General features: G+C 35.6%; 1 protein-coding gene across 2 annotated transcripts; it reads left to right on the top strand.

Moving 5' to 3' along the window:
- The first annotated feature begins 11,371 nt into the window (after window positions 1–11,371).
- Window positions 11,372–18,139, top strand: LOC110721127 (deoxyhypusine synthase-like). 2 transcript variants are annotated; one of them, XM_021900259.1, is made up of 8 exons: window positions 11,372–11,527; window positions 12,416–12,629; window positions 12,722–12,889; window positions 14,289–14,507; window positions 16,835–16,921; window positions 17,131–17,236; window positions 17,317–17,552; window positions 17,662–18,139. In XM_021900259.1, the coding sequence occupies exons 2-8, from the start codon at window positions 12,435–12,437 to the stop codon at window positions 17,737–17,739; spliced, it is 1,089 nt and encodes a 362-aa protein (XP_021755951.1). In that variant the 5' UTR covers window positions 11,372–11,527; window positions 12,416–12,434; the 3' UTR covers window positions 17,740–18,139. The 2 variants fall into 2 exon arrangements, with proteins under 2 accessions (XP_021755951.1, XP_021755958.1); XM_021900266.1 differs by lacking the exon at window positions 11,372–11,527 and having other exon boundaries at window positions 12,531–12,629; window positions 12,726–12,889; window positions 17,662–17,800.
- The last annotated feature ends 594 nt before the right edge of the window (window positions 18,140–18,733 follow it).

Here is an 18,733-nt window from a genome sequence, read left to right as displayed (position 1 = left end):
ATGAGTCATAATGGCAGGGTCTATGCCGGGCATCTCGCCTACTGGGTAGGCAAAGACATCATGGTGTGCCTTAAGCACATTGATTATTTGAGTGCGCAATGCAGCGTCGATATTTGTTCTGACCCGCACCGTTTCTTCTGCGATGCCAATGACTTCTTCCTTATCTTCTTCTATGGGCTGGGGTTTGTCTACCCCCCTAGATTCTTCAGTGAAAAGGACGGAAGGGTCAGTTACTTTGTTCTTCTTCGATGGTTCAACGAGTGCTTCGGTGCTCGCTTCAAGCTATTGACGTAACATTCTCTAGCGGTCCTTGGTCTCCATATACTTTCCCAACTGTTCCATCTTCAAGCTCGAATTGCATGAGCAGCTGATAGACTGATATGGCTGCCTTTACCTTGTTCAATAACGATCGTCCGAGTATGACATTGTAGGGCAAGGGTGTGTCCACCACCAAAAAGTGGGTAATCACCGATCTACCCTTCCCTTTGGGACCAAGTCGAACTGGTAAACGGATTGTCCCTTTGGGAAAGACGGACTATCCCCCAAAGCCGATTAAGGGTCTGTCTACGGGTGTTAGATCATCTTCGTTGTATTTCAAACACCTCAAGCAATCAAGGGTGATGAGGTCTGCTGATGACCCGCTATCGACGAGCACTCGACTAACTCTGAAGTTGGCAATTTTCATCTCAATGACCAAGGGGTCGTCGTGAGGGACTTGCAAAGGGCGTTCTAACTTTCCACCGAACATCATGATAGGCGAAGAGGGCGTTGAAATGGGTGTGACCTTGAGCACTTGATGTTGCAAGGTTCGTAGGTTGTCTTTTGCTTTGTTCATCGATCCTCCGAGTGCTAAGCCACCGGAAATGACGGCGACATGTCCACCGGTGTCGTCGCTGCGAGTATCTCTTGCCTTTTCCTTCTCCTTGTTCGAGCGGTCAGATTCTTTGAGGTATCTGTTAAGTTTTGCCTTCGTCAGCAAGTTGATCAAGGGATTTCTTTAACTCCCTACAATTCTTTATGGTATGCCCGCATTCGCGATGATACTCGCACCAGAGTCTCTTGTCCCTCTTCTCCTCGGGGGTCCGAACTATAGGAGGCCTTGGCAACATGTTTTTCTCTTTAATGTCCAAATAGATTTCTCGACGATTACGGTTGTACCGAGGGTCGTTACCATGATCTGTGATCAGTTTGGACGGTTGGCTCCTTGAAGGTTCATCCTCATGTTTCCGTTTTTTCTCTGGTGGATTATTTTCACGGCTTGTGCCACAAACTTCCGAGGCTTGTATATTCTTATGGGCCCGCTCCATGGCTTCAGTGAGGGTTGAAACCCCTGACTCGATCAGCTTAAATTTGAAATTCGTGGAACTCAGCCCGACCAAAAAGGCTGTTAGGGCTGTCTCATCTGGTAAGTTTTGAATTTTCAAAGATTCTTGATTGAACCTTCGTATGTAGTTCTGCAAGGTCTCCGTCTTCCCTTGTGTCAAAACCATCAGATTGACACTTGTTTTTTTTTTCTGTCTTGCTGTGTCCTTGAAACGACTAACAAACACACGTTCCAAGTCTTGGTAGCTATGGATACTACCTTTAGGCACACACTTTTGGAACCACAACAAGGCTTGTCCCTTTAGAGTAGTGGGGAAATACTTACACCATGTGGCCTCGCAACTTGTTTGCACACTCATTTGCGCGGCATATGCAGCTAAGTGCTCATCAGGATCGGTAGTTCCAGCGAAAGGCTCTATGGTAGGCATCTTGACCTTGTCCACCTTTGGGGCATTCATTAGCTCCTGGCTCAATGGAGTTAGCGGCGTGGACAAATGTGATGGCAACCGTGGTGGCTGGTCATCTTGGTCTCGAGTTCTTTCTTCTTCCCGAGGTCTATGGCTTGTATGACGAGATATGGGATCTCGCTCAGATCTGTCCTGCCTTGGAGGATCTTCTAATTCTCCTACATCCTCCCGACGAGAAGGTGATCGCTGATCAGGCGATCTCGGACTCCGGCTTTGCCTACGACTCCGTGCCCTATTCTCATCGTTATCACGTGCTTGGCGTTGCTCGATTATCCTACGTCTGTTAATGAGTTCTCGGGCGTCCATCTCGCGCCGTTGTAAGCGCATCTTATCAATGAGTCGTCTAGCATTCGGGTCTCTAACCCGGTTTGCCGGTTCACCCTCCCTCCGGCGTCGGCTTGCGGTAGAGTGCCGGTTGGATTCTATGCGGACCGGTGATATGACAGGCTGATCATGAGGAGATCGGCGACGGTTTCCAGATGTACTAAGGACGGACCTAGTGGTACCGACGGGCTGTGCCCTACGGCTTTGTCCTCCGCTTCGTCGGGGAACATTGTGGGTCTGTGCCCTTTGATTGTTCTGTGACGCTTGGCGTCCCTGGTCTTGTGGTGGCCGGTAAGAGGGACTAGCTTGGTTGTTTTTCACAGCTTCGGTCAGTTGTCTGAGGGTGTCCTGGAGAGTTGTGTTGAACTGCTCGGTCAACTTTTCTAGATCTTGCCTAGTCACAGGTTGCTGATTTCCTTGATCAACGGGTTGTTCAACCTCCATGTTGTCACCTTCATCTTCACGGTTTGATTGCGGGTTGTTCCGCGGCTGACGAGGTGGGCGTGACTGGCCTTGAGATTGATTCTGCCCACCAGCATTTTGGGAAGGATCGGTTCGACGGGTGGTGACCATGACTTTTGTTTGACGTGTCCCCACAGACGGCGCCAATTGTTTCTGCAAAAGAATTTCGGATCGAAGTTGAAGGGGAGCCTGCTCGTCTGGTCAAACCGAGTCCTCAAAACAACGAAAGTCAACTGCCTCGGGGGTTGTTCCCGAGAAAGCCCCTCCGACGGTTAAGTCAGTAAAGTGTGTTTAGAGAGAGAATTTGTAGAGAAAGAGTGTGTGGAGAAAGAATTAATTACCTCGCTAATCTATGAAGATTAGCATTTATAGGAGAGGATTAACTAACTTGATTAGGGTTAGGATTAGGGTTTCTGGTCGTTCTGGGCCGTGTTAGGCCATGTTGGGCTATATTAGGGTTTCTCGGGATGCGTGCTGCGCATGATGATTGAATTTTCCTGTTTAGGGTTTAACTAAGGGCATTTTGGTAATTTATGTATTTAATGAACATGGGCCCATAGGGGGTCCAAACACTAACTATTGTAAATTGGTAAGAATCAAGAGATAACGACCGATATTAGAAGTCATTGTGTATATGATTATATATACTTCGTAATAAATATTCTTTAACATTTTATAATGAATAGAATTATACAAAACTGTACTGACTCGGATTTATTCCCCTAAAATACTTTATATGGAACCAATTTAGTATAATCTTCTGTGATTTTACTAAAAAAAATCATTAATGATTAATTACAAAACAATATTGAAATCATTTTAGATTTTAATAAGTAAAAAGTTACCTCAATATTGAAATCAATTTTACTTTACGCAGAACCAAGCAAAATATACATGCATCATTATAGTGTATGCATTATAAAATAAACAACTTTTGTTATGCCATTTACTTTCAAACTCAGATTGAAGTGTTGTATCAATTTCTTCATCATAAGCTAATCAAAAAGAGCTACGACAAGTACTTTAAAAGCAATTAACAATATTCTAATAATGAAGCATGCCCTTACGCTCTTTGTCGATATTTCATGTTTGTTCTCTTTCTTTCTCTCACACATACGCAAAGTATTACGAAGTATATATTCTCTTCCCCCTTAAATTTCTTTTTTTAGGGTCTGTTCTCTTTCGTTGAAATTCAGTTCAGTTCAGTTCAGTTCAGCTCTTAATTTACGTCTAATGATATTGCTAATGATATAAAGCCAAATTTTATTCTTTTAAGCTCTTATTAAAACGACGACGACAACAACAACAACAACAACAACAACAACAACAACAACAATAATAATAATAATAATAATAATAATAATATTAATAATAATATTAACAATAATAATAATAATAATCAATAAGTAATAAATAATAATAATAATAATAATCAATAAATAATAATAATAATAATAATAATAATAATAATAATAATAACAACAACAATAATAATTGAAATAATAATACTACTAATAATAATAATAAATAATAATAATAATAATAATAATAATAATAATAATAATAATAACAACAACAACAATAACAACAACAACAACAACAACAACAACAACAACAACAACAACAACAACAACAACAACAACAACAACAACAACAATAATAATAATAATAATAATCAATAAATAATAATAATAATAATAATAATCAATAATTAATAATAATATTATTGTTATTATTATTATTATTAATATGTACATTTGTATATACACATATTTATAGGAATAAATAATCAATAAATAATCAAAGATCACTAATCCGTAGTTAAAAATCACTAATTAATAAGTTCAGTTCAGTTCAGTTCAGTTCAACTGAGTTCAGTCAATCGGAACATGCCCTTAGTCTTGCATTTTAAAATACTACTCGTACAAAACAATATTTAATAACGTTCTACTTCATTTATTATAGTACTAGGCTACTAGCCTTTTATACACGCACCGAGTCAACATGGATATTAATAAATTTTGAACCCTTAATTAGTACTCTCTCAGTCCCGTTTTTAATGTGTCTGTTTACCTTCTCAGGTGTCCTAAAATGATGTGTTTGTTTCTAAAAATAGCACATAACTTAATTTTTATCTTTCCGTTATAAAATACACATATAACCAAAAAACAATATATTACTTACTTTTTATCTTTCCCATACAATATTCTCTACTTTTTATTAGGAAATTTTAAATTTTGGTACCTCGAAAATGATCCTATTTATTTTTGGTACCCATCTAAAATTTTATTTTATCTTGGTATTTATCAAAGTTACAAAATATAGGTTTTGGTACCACTTAACAAAATCCGTTAGGATTCCGTAACCTACTACACGCCACTCGAAATCACCACCCACAAACCACTACCACCCAGAGCCACAATCCATGAACCCATATCCAGACCCACGACCAACCACCACCTAGACCCATGCCAACGAAACCACCACCAAAAATCACCATAAAAACCACCACCCACGAATCCAAATCTAGACCCACCCAACGAAACCACCAAAATCACCCAACAAAACAAATGAAACCACCAGATCTAGACCCACCCAAAGTAACCACCAAACTCACCTACAAATCCCCCCCCCAAGCAAATCATGAAACCACCAAACCTACCCACGAACCCAGCAAACCCAGAACCATCACCAAATCCACGATAACCCCCGACGAACCACCGACGACCCACCAAATCCACTAAGACACCAATTTAATATGAAAAACCTTTGCGTTAGTCTCATGAATATCCATAATATAAAATAATCAAAACATTAAACACATCATAAACTAATAGAATCTAGCATGACTCGCTCTTCACTCATGCCGATCATGAATATGCTTCATCACCTGAAAAAACTCCTCTCTATTTGTCCCCACTACTCGCCATTAGAAATGGGTCGTCGTAGGGACAAAGTAAAGACAAGGCCAACAAGCACACAAACACACACAATCAGCAAAGCTGAGTACATAAGCGTATTTAAACACACTAACATGATTTCACTCATCAACACAATGCACCTGTTTTATAAGCACACACAACATTCAACAAAACCTTTCAACTAGACACTAAATAATTTATTTAGTATTGATTACGCATCGAACGGGTTTCCAACTCTACCTCCCCAAATAAATTTGAGGTTACTGACACGGAAGCTAACCGTGCCAGCATAAAAACCACACATAGGTGGCAGAATTCCTGTGCATAATAATAAATAAAAGGAATGTACAGTTGTAGACACCCATTTGTGTCTCCCCAAAACCATATCCGGTGATGAGTACCTTTCACGTCGAATCATAATCGAATGAAACGAAAGTGTGGAAAGGTCTAGTGTTGCGGAAAGTTTTATTTCTTTTCTCTTCTCCCTGTTTTGGAAAACTTTATTTTAAGAAATAAGCCAATCCGGTTTGGTTGGTCCATGATATAGGTCCAATAGTGGTGTAGTTGGATGGAGATTGCAAAGACCTTTCCAATGATATATTATAAGCCCAATTCCGATGAATATTGAGGAAGTTATGGCCAATTTACTAAACTGGGCCCGGTTTGAGCTTTATGTACGGCCCAATGATCTAGGGGAGGGCCTAATGTGATTTATCATTCCTAATGCAATTAGGAATGGTTTTAGTATTCTAGAATCTTCTAGAAGGTTCTTTTCATTCCTAATTCAATTAGCATTGATAAGTTGACTTTGTTGACTTTTCAGAGTTTTAATCAAGATCAAATAGCATTTTCAAAGAAATTATATTATTTTATCTTCCAGTACGGGAAATTTATCAGATTTTCGAAAACGCGTTGAAATCCAGTTTGGCGTCCAACCCCAGGCCTTGGCGCCTGGAACCAGGCTTGGCGCCAAGCGCTAGCCATTGGCGCCTGGCGCTAGCCACTGGTGCCTGACGCCAGCTAGCCAGGTTTGGCGCCAATCCTGTTTTGCGATCTTCAGACTCTGTTTTGTTAAATTATCTTTTTTGGATGATTTTCTTTATAAATATCGTATCAAAAACTCCGTTTTCATTCACCAATTCTATTCATTCGCAAGTTATCATCTACATCTACCAATATTCACAAATTCACCCATTCTCTCATTCTCAAGTATTCTTTAGCATTCAATTCTTTCTTGTTTTTTCCTACAAAATTCCGCATTCACAAAATCTAGAAACACCTATCCATATTCGAAGTTGCCTTCGCCCTAGACGTGAAAGGTTTAATTTCTGAGGGTTTGGTCCCAAATCTCTATTTCAATTATTTAATTTAATTGTTTTGATTATTATTTTCCTTGAACTTACTAACGTGTGTATTTTGTTATTAGAAAGAGGTACGAGGCATCAAAGTAAGTACGTTAATGGTTTTAATTGATATTATGATGTAGATATCATGTTTAAATTGTTATCTTGATTCCTAGTATCATGTCTAGGGTATTTTTAATATTAAATATGATTGCTATGATGCCTTTTGTTCTCTTCCTAATATTTATGATTGTTAGTATCATGTTAGGGTTAAAGATTTGATTTTTATTGCTTAGTGACATGCAAGGGTTTGTTATTAATCTTGTTAGTATCATGCCTAGGATCTTGCTTTTATTATGCTTTAACATTAACATGAACATGATTATGATTATGATTATAATTGTTATAATTTATGATGATTATGAATATTATTATTATTATTATTATTATTATTTTGATAATGATTATTTTATTTATGATTATAATTATTTTGATTATGATTATAATTTTATGATGATTATTATTATTATTCATGATATTTATTATCTATTATGTTGCTTGATGCTTATTATTTATTGCTTGATCACACCTTTTATGCATGTTAAAGGGAATTTGTACTTGTAATCACGCTTAATAAGATAATTAATAATCTTGTTAAGGTTAATTGTGATTATAATTCAAGTGATCGCCAATAATAGATTTATTTGTGCATTAAATTCAACCAACATAGATTAAACAGGTTTAGGGTTAATCCTATTGATTGCATGTTAGTCAGAAAGCGCACATGAATACGATCAGAATAAAGTAGAGGCCTATTATTAGGGCAGGTTCAATCTCTTTTAGGTTGGATTTGTACCATCATCCCCGAACCCTTATTTGGTTCATGACCTTATGGAGTTGACGATCTCTTGGATCGTTAAGGGGTGTAACCTTCACCTCGTGAACGGTTTACAAGTTCCTTAAAAACTTGTTGGCGACTCTTTTGCTCTATCTTCTTCCCTTTTGGACGCCACCGTACTTTAGTGTATGATCACAGTGGGGTTCGAGCTAGTGGGATTTAAAGGCTTGAAATTATTCCATACAACAGCGTCCTGTACTCCAGTAGAAGTTATGGTTAAATATAAAACCCCATAACTCCCCCCATATGTTCATACTCAAGGTATATACGTTCCAAGAATTTAGGTGCGTAATCTCTTTCACTTTACGTTATTTACATATTATTAAACTTGGTGATGACTCTCAAACCATAATAATTCAATCAATGATAATTATTCAAACAATCAAACATAACAATTTAGTTCTTGAATAATTAGTGACCACATAATATTTAATGTTGAACCCTTTTTAAATCTACCTCAGTGTCAAAAACACCTTAAACGCATAAAGCGCCACAAATTCTATCCCTTGGTGTTAGAAACACCTTTAAGTGCACTAAGGCACCAAAATATAATTTATTCCTCATGTACATAGACACTTGTATAGCTTCTTTCCCATGCTTATAACATCAATAAAAATTATATGAACCATAATAAAATTCCTTTTCAATATTCAAAGCCAAATTAAACATGTAGTTTAATTAAATATGCATTCCAACATGCCATAAATAAAAGTGTGGTTCATACAAACACGCCGAAATATAACTTTCCATTCCATAATTCATCACAAATAAATCATGCTTTCCAATTTAATCACCAATATCAATAACCCACAATTTCCAATCATAATCTTAGCATGATACTACTTGAGATTAATTTAAATTAAGCCTAACATGATACTACATCAGATCACCAAAATATGCTAAGTACGCGAACGTACCTCAATTAAGCCCTTAAAGTAGCCGATTACATTACAACAATTCCCGAATCAAGTCTCCTACATAAAGGGACAATAATACTATATTAATTCTCCTTGTATACACAATTTCCAGCAACTTAAATTTACTTTAGACTACTTAAAATAATCTAAAAATTATTTTAAAACCCCTAATTAAACTCCTTTTTAATGGGTAATCACACTTTTTATTAAAATCATAATTATACTACTTTAAATAAAATTCCAGCATTTTAAACTAATCAAAAACCCTTTAAAACTTCATTAAATATATCTTTATACTTAAATTATCCATAGAAACATTAAATTATCACTTACCCTTTTAAACTCAAGGATAAAATTTAAAGCATAAAAAAAAAACTTCGTTAAAAATCAAAAACTGCCCGAAAATCATATTTAGAGGCTGAATTTGGCCACGAGAGGGGGGTCCTTACTACTAAAGGTAATTACTCTTTCTTAGAACGTTGTTTCCACATGGAAAACACTACTTTTTTTTTTTAATCAAAATCGGATGAGTTCAGAACCTGATCGGAATTAAAACGGGATTAATATTAACGAACGGAAATTTAAATATTAAAACACGAATTTACGTGTTCAAAATAATCTAGAATTAAGTTAAACTAATCAGTAGTTATAATCATCAAAATTTCAAAACATCATTACTATAAAATTCCTAAATCAATTGTTCATAAAAAAAACCCTAAAATCATGATTTTCAATAATTAAAAACCCTAGGTTATAAAATTTACAAAATCTGAAAATTATGAAATTTATAAAATCGGAAATTATCAAGTTTAATCATCAAAATACAATTTGATACTAATTAAATTAATTTCAAATAATAAAATAAAAACCCATAAATCAATAATTATAATTACACAAATTAATAAAACAAAGGAGAAAGAAAATAAGACTAACCTTTTTGTGTGGGAAATTTTTGGGGATTCATGGGGTATTTATAGAGTAGAGAGCGTAGGGTTAAATTTGGGCTTATAAAAATGTGGGCTTAAGTTATGGGATAGGGCTTAAGTTATGGGTTTTGGAATGGGTTATTCCAATAAGCGTATGTATGAATAATTTACATTACCCAATAATTAATAAACGTTTGGCCCAAAATATATTTTACTTTCATAAAACCTTATATTTAAAATACTTTAACCCTTTCAAATATTTAATTAAAATACTTGAACCCTTAACAATACATTTTGTTAATACTTAAATACTTGATAAAAATACATAAAAATACGGGGTATTACAAGTATTATGTGCTAACAAAATTTCAATGAGGGTATATTGGTCATTTGGCAGAAAAAAGTTTCCAAATAAAGGAAACAAGGAGTTTGTTGTAAGTAATACTTGTACATAAAGGTGTCAAAACCAGACCGAATCAAATAAAACCTTCCATTTTGAATTGTAACCAATTCGATTTAACCGAATTGAACTCAACCCAAGTTTGAATTTGACTCGATTTAAACTTAATGCAGCACCGATTTGACCCGACTTGAACTCAACCCGAAACCGATTTGACCTGAATTGAACTCAAACCGAACCGGTTTGACATGACCTGAAATCAATTTGAACCGAGTTAACCCGACAAACACTCGATTCAATCTGATATGTTTTTTATCCAATCTGATACTAACCTGACCTGATTTTAACTTGACATGATTTCAAACTAACCATAATTTTAAACTAACCTGTTGTTTAGCTTTTTTTTTTTTTTTTTTTTAAAAAAAATTAATTTTTTTTTTATTTTTACTTATTAAACCTATATTAATGACATGATATGGAAAAATGGCACATGAATAACATGATATCAACCCAACAAGAGAAAAAAAAACCTAATAATTACTCTAATTTTAAAAATGTAATTATTTGAATATTAAATTTGGTTAACACAACCAAAACAATACCAATGCATACATGAAAGTATCTAAATCAAAATTGACCGAATTTTAAATCAACTTTAGTAATCAAACCAAACTTAACAGAATCGAAATCAATTGTATCGAAACAACCCGATCCAAGTCATATGTCCCAAGATTAACCCGGGCAAGCCCGTTTTGAAACTGAATCTATTTTATCCTAACCGAATATGAATCGATCTGAAGTTGACCCGACCCAAATCTGATCTGGACTCGACAAAATGTTGACCCGATCTGAAAGTGACCTGATCCTACCCGAAACGGGTTAAAAGAGTAATTTTGAACCGAATATATTCGACCCGAGCAGACCCAAACCGAATAAACCCAAACCAAACTCCATCTGATTATCCGAATTGACACCTCTACTTGTACAAAACATCCAAATATGATAAATGTTGCAAAAAAAAAAAAAAAAAGAGGAAGTAATACATTCTCTGTCTCTTTATTTTTGCCTCATTTGACATTACATGATCTTCAAGAGGCGTATAAAAACGTTTATATCTCAATATCCATATGTGTAAAAATTATAAAAAAAATTGATATTAATTAAATTTATAATAGCACGAGTCAACATAAGATTTCATGTGTAACTATATTTCCTTTGTAAGAACAACGGAAATTCATGGTCAAAGTTATTAAAATTTGACCCACATTTTGACAATGAGGCAAATAATTATTATTTTTAATTCATTTCAACTCCATCAGTTTAATCAATTAGAACATGCCCTAGTATTAGGAATCGTTTTGAGAAGAAATACTTAAAGTTGAGACCGCTTTGAGTTAATCAGTACTCCGTACTATTATTGAGACATTTTAAAGAAAGTCCGATTAGCCGTTCTACTGTCTCCTGCCTTCCGGTTCCGGCTTCATCCTTCAACCGTCGCTCATTACTACTCGTTAAGTCTGTCACCTGTCATTTGACCTCTGTTCTGGTAACTTTCTCCATTTTTCTTTTATACTTATAGATTTCAATTTTTTACTTTTCGTTTAAAATTTAAGTTTTGATGCTATAATTACTGTATTTTCTGTTTCAATGTATTGAATTCTCTTAAATTCTTGAATTGAAAAGTTCATTAGCCATTTGAATTGATTTGGGTTAAATAATTGTAGAGTTACAAATTATATCTGTTAATTCTTAGTTTGTTAGGTAGAGTATGGAGGAGAGGGTTTTAAAGGGTTTTAATTTTGTGTAACAAATTTGTTATGGTAATAAGAAATTAGTACTACGTAATTTGGTTATTATCTGTGAAGCTAGTAAATTTAAATTGAAGAAAAACTACTGGGTAAATTGAAGGACAAATGAGTAAGAAAGAGATGGATAATTCAAGTGAAAGAAATGATACATTGTTTATTAGTAACGTCGTCCTTTAGTCTATGTTACTCGGGAGCTCATGTCGGATATGGGTATGTGTCTAGCCGTCTAGGTGTCAGACTCCGCTATTTTATGATTAAGTAGTCATTTTTATTGTATCAAAGTGAAGTGTCATCTGTCAAAGTGTCAAGTCCCCTTAAAAGTGTGGAGGATCCAACACCAATTTGAGATGAAACTGAGTGGTAGATTGGTTATATTATGCCGTAGTCGTGTGATTTCAAGGGAGTGGTGAGAATTGAAGTTTAAGTTTGTTATGCCTGAGCATAGGGCTTTTTTTTTTTTTTTTTTTTTAAAGGATTTTAGGGATCAAGGTGAATGCTATTTCCGATTAATTGTGATTTTATGCTGAATTCATCCTTTCTTTTATTGCAAGATATTGGTAGGATTTTTTTTTTCTTCTTAATAAGCTATTCATCATCTGAGGAGTCAAGCTTTTTTCTTGTGATAGATTTTATTGATGATACGAAATGGAAAACAATATTTTGTCATCCGTTCACTCGACAGTCTTTAAGGAATCAGAATCTCTAGAAGGAAAATGCATCAAGATTCAGGGCTATGACTTTAACCAAGGAGTAAATTATCCTCAGCTCTTTAAATCTTTTATCTCCACTGGTTTCCAAGCATCTAATCTTGGAGAAGCTATTGAAGTAGTAAATCAAATGGTTAGTACAAATTTTAATTTGAAATTTAAACTAAATATACTTATATTTCACACCATCTAATTTGTGTTCATTTGATTTTCCTGCTGCTGAAGCTAGATTGGAGGCTTGCAGATGAGCTACCCGCTGAAGATTGTAGTGAAGAGGAGAGGGATCCTACATACAGAGAATCCATTAAGTGCAAAGTGTTTCTTGGGTTTACCTCAAATCTAATTTCATCTGGTATTCGTGACACTGTTCGATACCTTGCTCAACATCATATGGTGAGGGAATTAGAAAATAATTATCTTTTATGTATTTATGTTCTCTATATGTTTTGGAATTAAGTTAAATAAGTTAATGTTAATGATCTTCATGTGTGCATAAAGAGTTGTTTGCAGCTACATCTTTCCTCAAGTTGTAAATAACTAAATACATAACACTTTGCTAAAAAGTTTCTTTTGTGCAAATAAAAGTAATATATATATATATAATTATTATTATTATTATGATTATTATTTTTTTATTTTTATTTTTTTAAAGGTAAGGAGAAAGACCTTTACCGTACCTCAAGCCTCACGGTTTTTTTGGCCCGATATTTGCGGGTCAGACACTTTGAGAGCGAGGGGAAAGGGTAAGTGATCCCCATCCTCAAAGTGTCTCTAGTGGGGATTGAACCCCCAACCTCAAGGTTGGAAGGTGACAATCTTACCACTAGACCACGCTTAGCTTGGTAACTGATTTTTTGCTATATGTCGGAAGCTATTTGACTGGGAAGTTCAATCAGAGTCTTTCTATACATATGTATTTCATACCTCATATCATTCACCTTTAGTTTAGTTTTTCCACTACAAAGTACAAATAGCTACTAAAATATATTGATGTGCTTCTGTAATTTGTGAAAATCCAGAGTACTTTCTCATACACATGCAGTCCTTGGACTAATAATGAGGTGGCAGTTTCTGGAAGCTTAGTACAATTTAAATCTTTTCCTTGAAGAATTTCATGTACTCCTTCCATTCTTTTTTGTCTTCCTATTTATTATTCATGTGGTCAAACTTATAAGACTTTGACCGTATATTGTAATTATTATATAAGAATTTTTTTTATCATGTGGTATATTGTTAGATTTGTTGCAATTTGGATTTTCATAATATCATATATTCATAAATTTTACTAAACACAAAACCAGAGGGTATTAGTGGTCAAAGTAGTACGTGGGAGACCACGCAAAACACAAATGAGAAGATAAAAAAGAACGGAGGTTGGAGGGAGTATGTGTTTAATGGCATATAAAGCTAGATTAAAGCATTGATCTTTGGGATTCTGGGTTTTATTTTTGGAAGCTAGAGACAGGCTGAAAACATTTGTTGTGGATTCTTGAATCTAAACTTGTATCATTAATCATGTAATAGAAAGCAAGTGATTGTTATTTCTTGATGGTTGGCTAGGATGTCCTTAAACCTTACTGTAGAAATTAATTTTTTTGATTGCTTAATGGCTTCTTAGTCAGTAGAATGTGAGAGATATTTAGGTCCATCATTCTTCATTTTCTGGCTAAGAATGATTCTGTTTTTGGTTTCAGCAATTTGTGTTCACTCTTAATATTTTGCTTAAAAGTCAAAACATTATTTTCTTCTTTTCTTTAAATTTGAAACAATGTTGTCATATATATACCTGCAGGTTGATGTGATTGTAACAACTACAGGCGGTGTAGAAGAAGATCTTATTAAATGTCTTGCACCTACATTTAAAGGTGAATTTTCTCTACCTGGAGCTCAATTACGTTCAAAAGGATTAAATCGGATTGGTAATTTGTTGGTTCCCAATGACAACTACTGCAAATTTGAGGAATGGATCATTCCAATATTTGATAAAATGTTAGAAGAGCAAAATTTAGAGGTAATTTGTTTTTCTGATTGTCTTATCCAGTGAATAAAAGAAGGGTTCTATGTTCCTCAAGATGTTTGTTGTGGCTGTTTGTCATTATTTTTATACATTATTTTCTTCACCCAAACATACGCAAGACCTACTCAACCCCCCGCGGTGGCCCCACTGTGTCCACTTAAATTTGTGTGTAAATATTACATAAACAGAAAGTTCCCAAGTATAGAGCATAAGAATTGTTAAGTAAGATGGAAACTCATTCATTGTTTGATTGCATTATTCTTGACACCCTGTTATTTTAAGGTTTAATATGATTAGAAAGGGGCAAACATCCTGACACTGCTTCATCAGCACAATGTTTTATGCTATTATATGGATTTGGATGAATGGCAATGTATTAAAGCAGTAACTGGAGGCTGCTAAGGTTTTTGGTTAGCTTCATGAAGTATTAAAATGCAGGAGTTACTCATTGGTCATATTTGGTTTGATAATTTGAGTTGCCACCCTCACATTGTCACATAATTGCACTGCATGAAGGCTTCAGTTAATGCTTCCATTGGATGCTCTAACTTATAGGTATTTGGTTCTGTAGGTTATAAATTCAACTTTAATTGTATTTCAATAAAGTGTGAATGGAGGCATCATGGATTTCCTGGTTGGATTAAGCTGTTAGCTTCCCATCAATACTGTGCCAAACATACCCATGGCACAGAATATGCCAACTGCCATACATACCCTTTATTTTGAGGATAGGACAAGTTTCTCAGGGATCACTTGAGGGAAATTATTAACATTGGTGGTTAGTTCACCTATTTGAAATGGTGTCTGAATCCATTTCAGTATTTGGTGTACATTTTTCTTTGGATTTTAAATCTGGGTACTGTGGGGAGTATCAAACTCCACCCAACCCCATACAATGTCATACCTTATTCCCCCCCCCCCCCCCCCCCCAACTCTCCCACCCCCCAAAGATTTTGAATCCATTCCCTGAAGATACAAATCCTAGCTGGCCATGATATTGAGATGAAGAAGAGGTGTGCAATATCACTGGTGTTGTTGACCATTGACTCATCACTGCTAGTTCTTCTCCAGCTCTGGTGTAGACTTTTAGAACTAACAATTCTGATATTTTCCCCTCAAATCATTTGTCTTGCTTTTTAATCAATTGATTGTTGGGTGGGTAACTTGAATCTGTGTGAGATCTTTGATGGATAGCCGATAGTAACCTTCGTTTTGTAATCGATTGGGTGTTTGGCACATGACGGGATCAAAGTCATAAGTTGGAGACTTTTTCGCTTTGAATTGTTTATGAAATTAGTGTTTGTCTTGAATCGGTGTAGCAACTACATTTTTTTCCTCCGTTACTTAGGGTTGAATTGCTAATAATTTCTGAGGGGCTATAACTATAAGCCTGATTTTATGAAGGAACGTATACTATAAGCTCTCAACTGAAATGACATTGCTGATACATGTTTTGATGGTGGGAAATTGATATACATAACATTTCATTATAAAATCTTATGTACACTATGCATTACTTATATAAGAAATTAAAAGGTGGAATGAATTTACAAATTACTGTTATATCCATCCCATGAGTGAATAAAATGATAAGAATGGATATAAAATACATGCCAAGACTAAACCAAACAGTTTCACACTAGTATGGGGTCCTGAATTCCATACCCCCTTTGTATGAAATTCCATAATATTCATTCCAAATTGGTGAACCAAACCAGCCTAAGCGTTTATTGTCTACTACTCTAATGGGTTCTATTAGGTGATTACCAAAGTAGATCCTTTCCACAGAGGTAAATTTTTGCTGCTTGTCAAGAGCAGGAACAAATAAGATAACCTAGCGAGTAAACACCATGCTATCCATTCACATAGAAAAAAAATTGATTGAATTGTTTGGATCCTCTTGGATAAGCTTACATATGAGAAGTTACCCCAGGAAGCTTGCAGAAGATCTCAAGTCAGCTGATATGGCTAGTCGCTTGTCATTTTCTCCGTACATTGTTTACATGGAGCTTGCAGGACACGGACGTTATGATTGATGATGGCCTGATGGGTGGCTTAGTGTTTGAATCCATTATGTAATATGTATAGTCTCCCTTGATGTCAATCTAATGCCTTTCCTCCCCTCTTTTTGAAGGGTAACTATGAATTCACCCATGCTTCTTTTCTTGAGTTAGGTGTCCAATCTCCTTTTGAGAAATATTGTTTAATTTTCTGATTTTTGGCTCTGATTTTCATCGTATACACTTGCAGTCATGTTTTGAATGTGTTTGCTTAATTATTATTATATTTTTTTTTCTTAAACGGTTTAAATGTTTTTGTAGAAGAGTACATGGACACCATCTAAAGTGATTGCTCGTCTGGGAAAAGAAATAAATGATGAGAGTTCATACCTTTACTGGGCATACAAGGTGAGACACCTGATATAGCAATACCAAATTCATTGTTGGTCTCACCATCTTAATCACTGTTGATTTTTTTTATTTTTTTTTTTAACTTCAAAAAGTGGTAATTGGTATCTTAACTGTCTTTTGATGATATTAGAAGTATCTCATAGTTATCATTCTGCTGGAAATCAACTCCATGCCTAAGCTGTTCACTTATTTTTGTTTATCTGCAGAACAATATTCCTGTCTTCTGCCCCGGTCTAACAGATGGCTCACTTGGGGACATGTTATATTTTCATTCATTTCGTAGTCCAGGTCTAGTTATTGATATTGTTCAAGGTATGTTGTACTGATCCAGCTTGATGCCAATACGTCTTATTTTATTAGTCCACACTAAAGTTTTTCTTGGTTGTGAGCAGATATAAGGGCAATGAATGGTGAGGCTGTTCATGCAGTTCCTAGGAAGACCGGTATGATAATTCTTGGGGGTGGGCTGCCTAAGCATCATATTTGCAATGCCAATATGATGCGTAATGGTGCAGATTATGCAGTATTCATTAATACTGCACAGGAGTTTGATGGGAGTGATTCAGGTGCTCGCCCTGATGAGGCCATCTCCTGGGGAAAGATACGAGGATCTGCCAAGACTGTTAAGGTATGCCTCTCCCTCCTCTACCTGCTATCCCTGCTAAGGTTTCTCTTCAATTGTAGCCAAAGTCTCTGTAAATTGGGCACATCTGATGCTTGCATTCTCTTGCAACCAGGTGCACTGTGACGCCACTATTGCTTTCCCTCTATTAGTTGCTGAGACTTTTGCTGCTAAGAGAGAATGTTCAAGCTGATATCGGTTTCAGAGGGTTGCTAACTTATCATTTATTATAATTAATTAAATGAAACAATTTGAGGCCTGCTACTTGAATAAGCATGAATTTATATGATGCTTTCAACCTATATTGGGGGTAATAAAGTTACCTTATGTTGGCATGATTTTCCGGTGGGATGGGGCTGTTAAGCTTAGGGTTGTGATCTTATTGTGGGATGGGGATGTTAAATTATGATGATAGCACTGAATTGAGACACTTGTTGAAAATTATTCTCTCCCCTTCTCAGTTCCCACCATTTCCTGCTGGTGTTGTTGTATAGAACAACAATAGATTTGCTGTGACTTGGGATTTTGATACTCTGTTATTGACTTAACTAAGAAGTATTGGTCCTTTATCATTGTATATTAAGCTGTTCCATTTGAATTTTAAGAACATCCACTAAGTCTACTGTTCATAGCAACGATTAAATACTTAAATTTCTGCTGATAATATTTAATGGAAGAAATTACTAGTGCGAACATAAAACTCCAGCAGTCAATGCATGAGACTGATGGAGGAGGTTGTAGTGAAGTGTATCTTCCATCAACCATTACATAATATATTAGAATCCGGGATCATCTGCGTTATATGATACGCATTATCTAGCACACATAATGTATGTGTGTGACTATCGCAAACTCTAGGCCCTATTACTTAAGGCGACTTCTTGGTCTGAGTCATCTGACTATGAGCAGTGTACGAAGTTGGAAATGCCTGTGATGGCGGTGTGTAAGGAAAAGCAGGCACCAGAGGTAGATCAGGAAAAGGTAAAGATGGGTAGCTCAGGAATGGTGGGAAAGCAAAAATCTCACAGTTGCTGGTTGGTACTCGAGCTTTACCTGGAAATGAAGGTATATTGACCTTTGATATTCCAACAGGCTCCTGGATAGACTTCGTTGAGGTAGACTTGATCTCCGGGAATGGAGTGCATTTCATAGGTGAGGCAGGTTGATCATTGAGAGCTGTTACCAGG

This window comes from Chenopodium quinoa, unplaced genomic scaffold (assembly GCF_001683475.1).
Source record: "Chenopodium quinoa cultivar QQ74 unplaced genomic scaffold, ASM168347v1, whole genome shotgun sequence".
Taxonomy (NCBI): Eukaryota; Viridiplantae; Streptophyta; class Magnoliopsida; order Caryophyllales; family Amaranthaceae; genus Chenopodium; species Chenopodium quinoa.
This window is presented reverse-complemented; position numbering and strand designations above follow the sequence as displayed.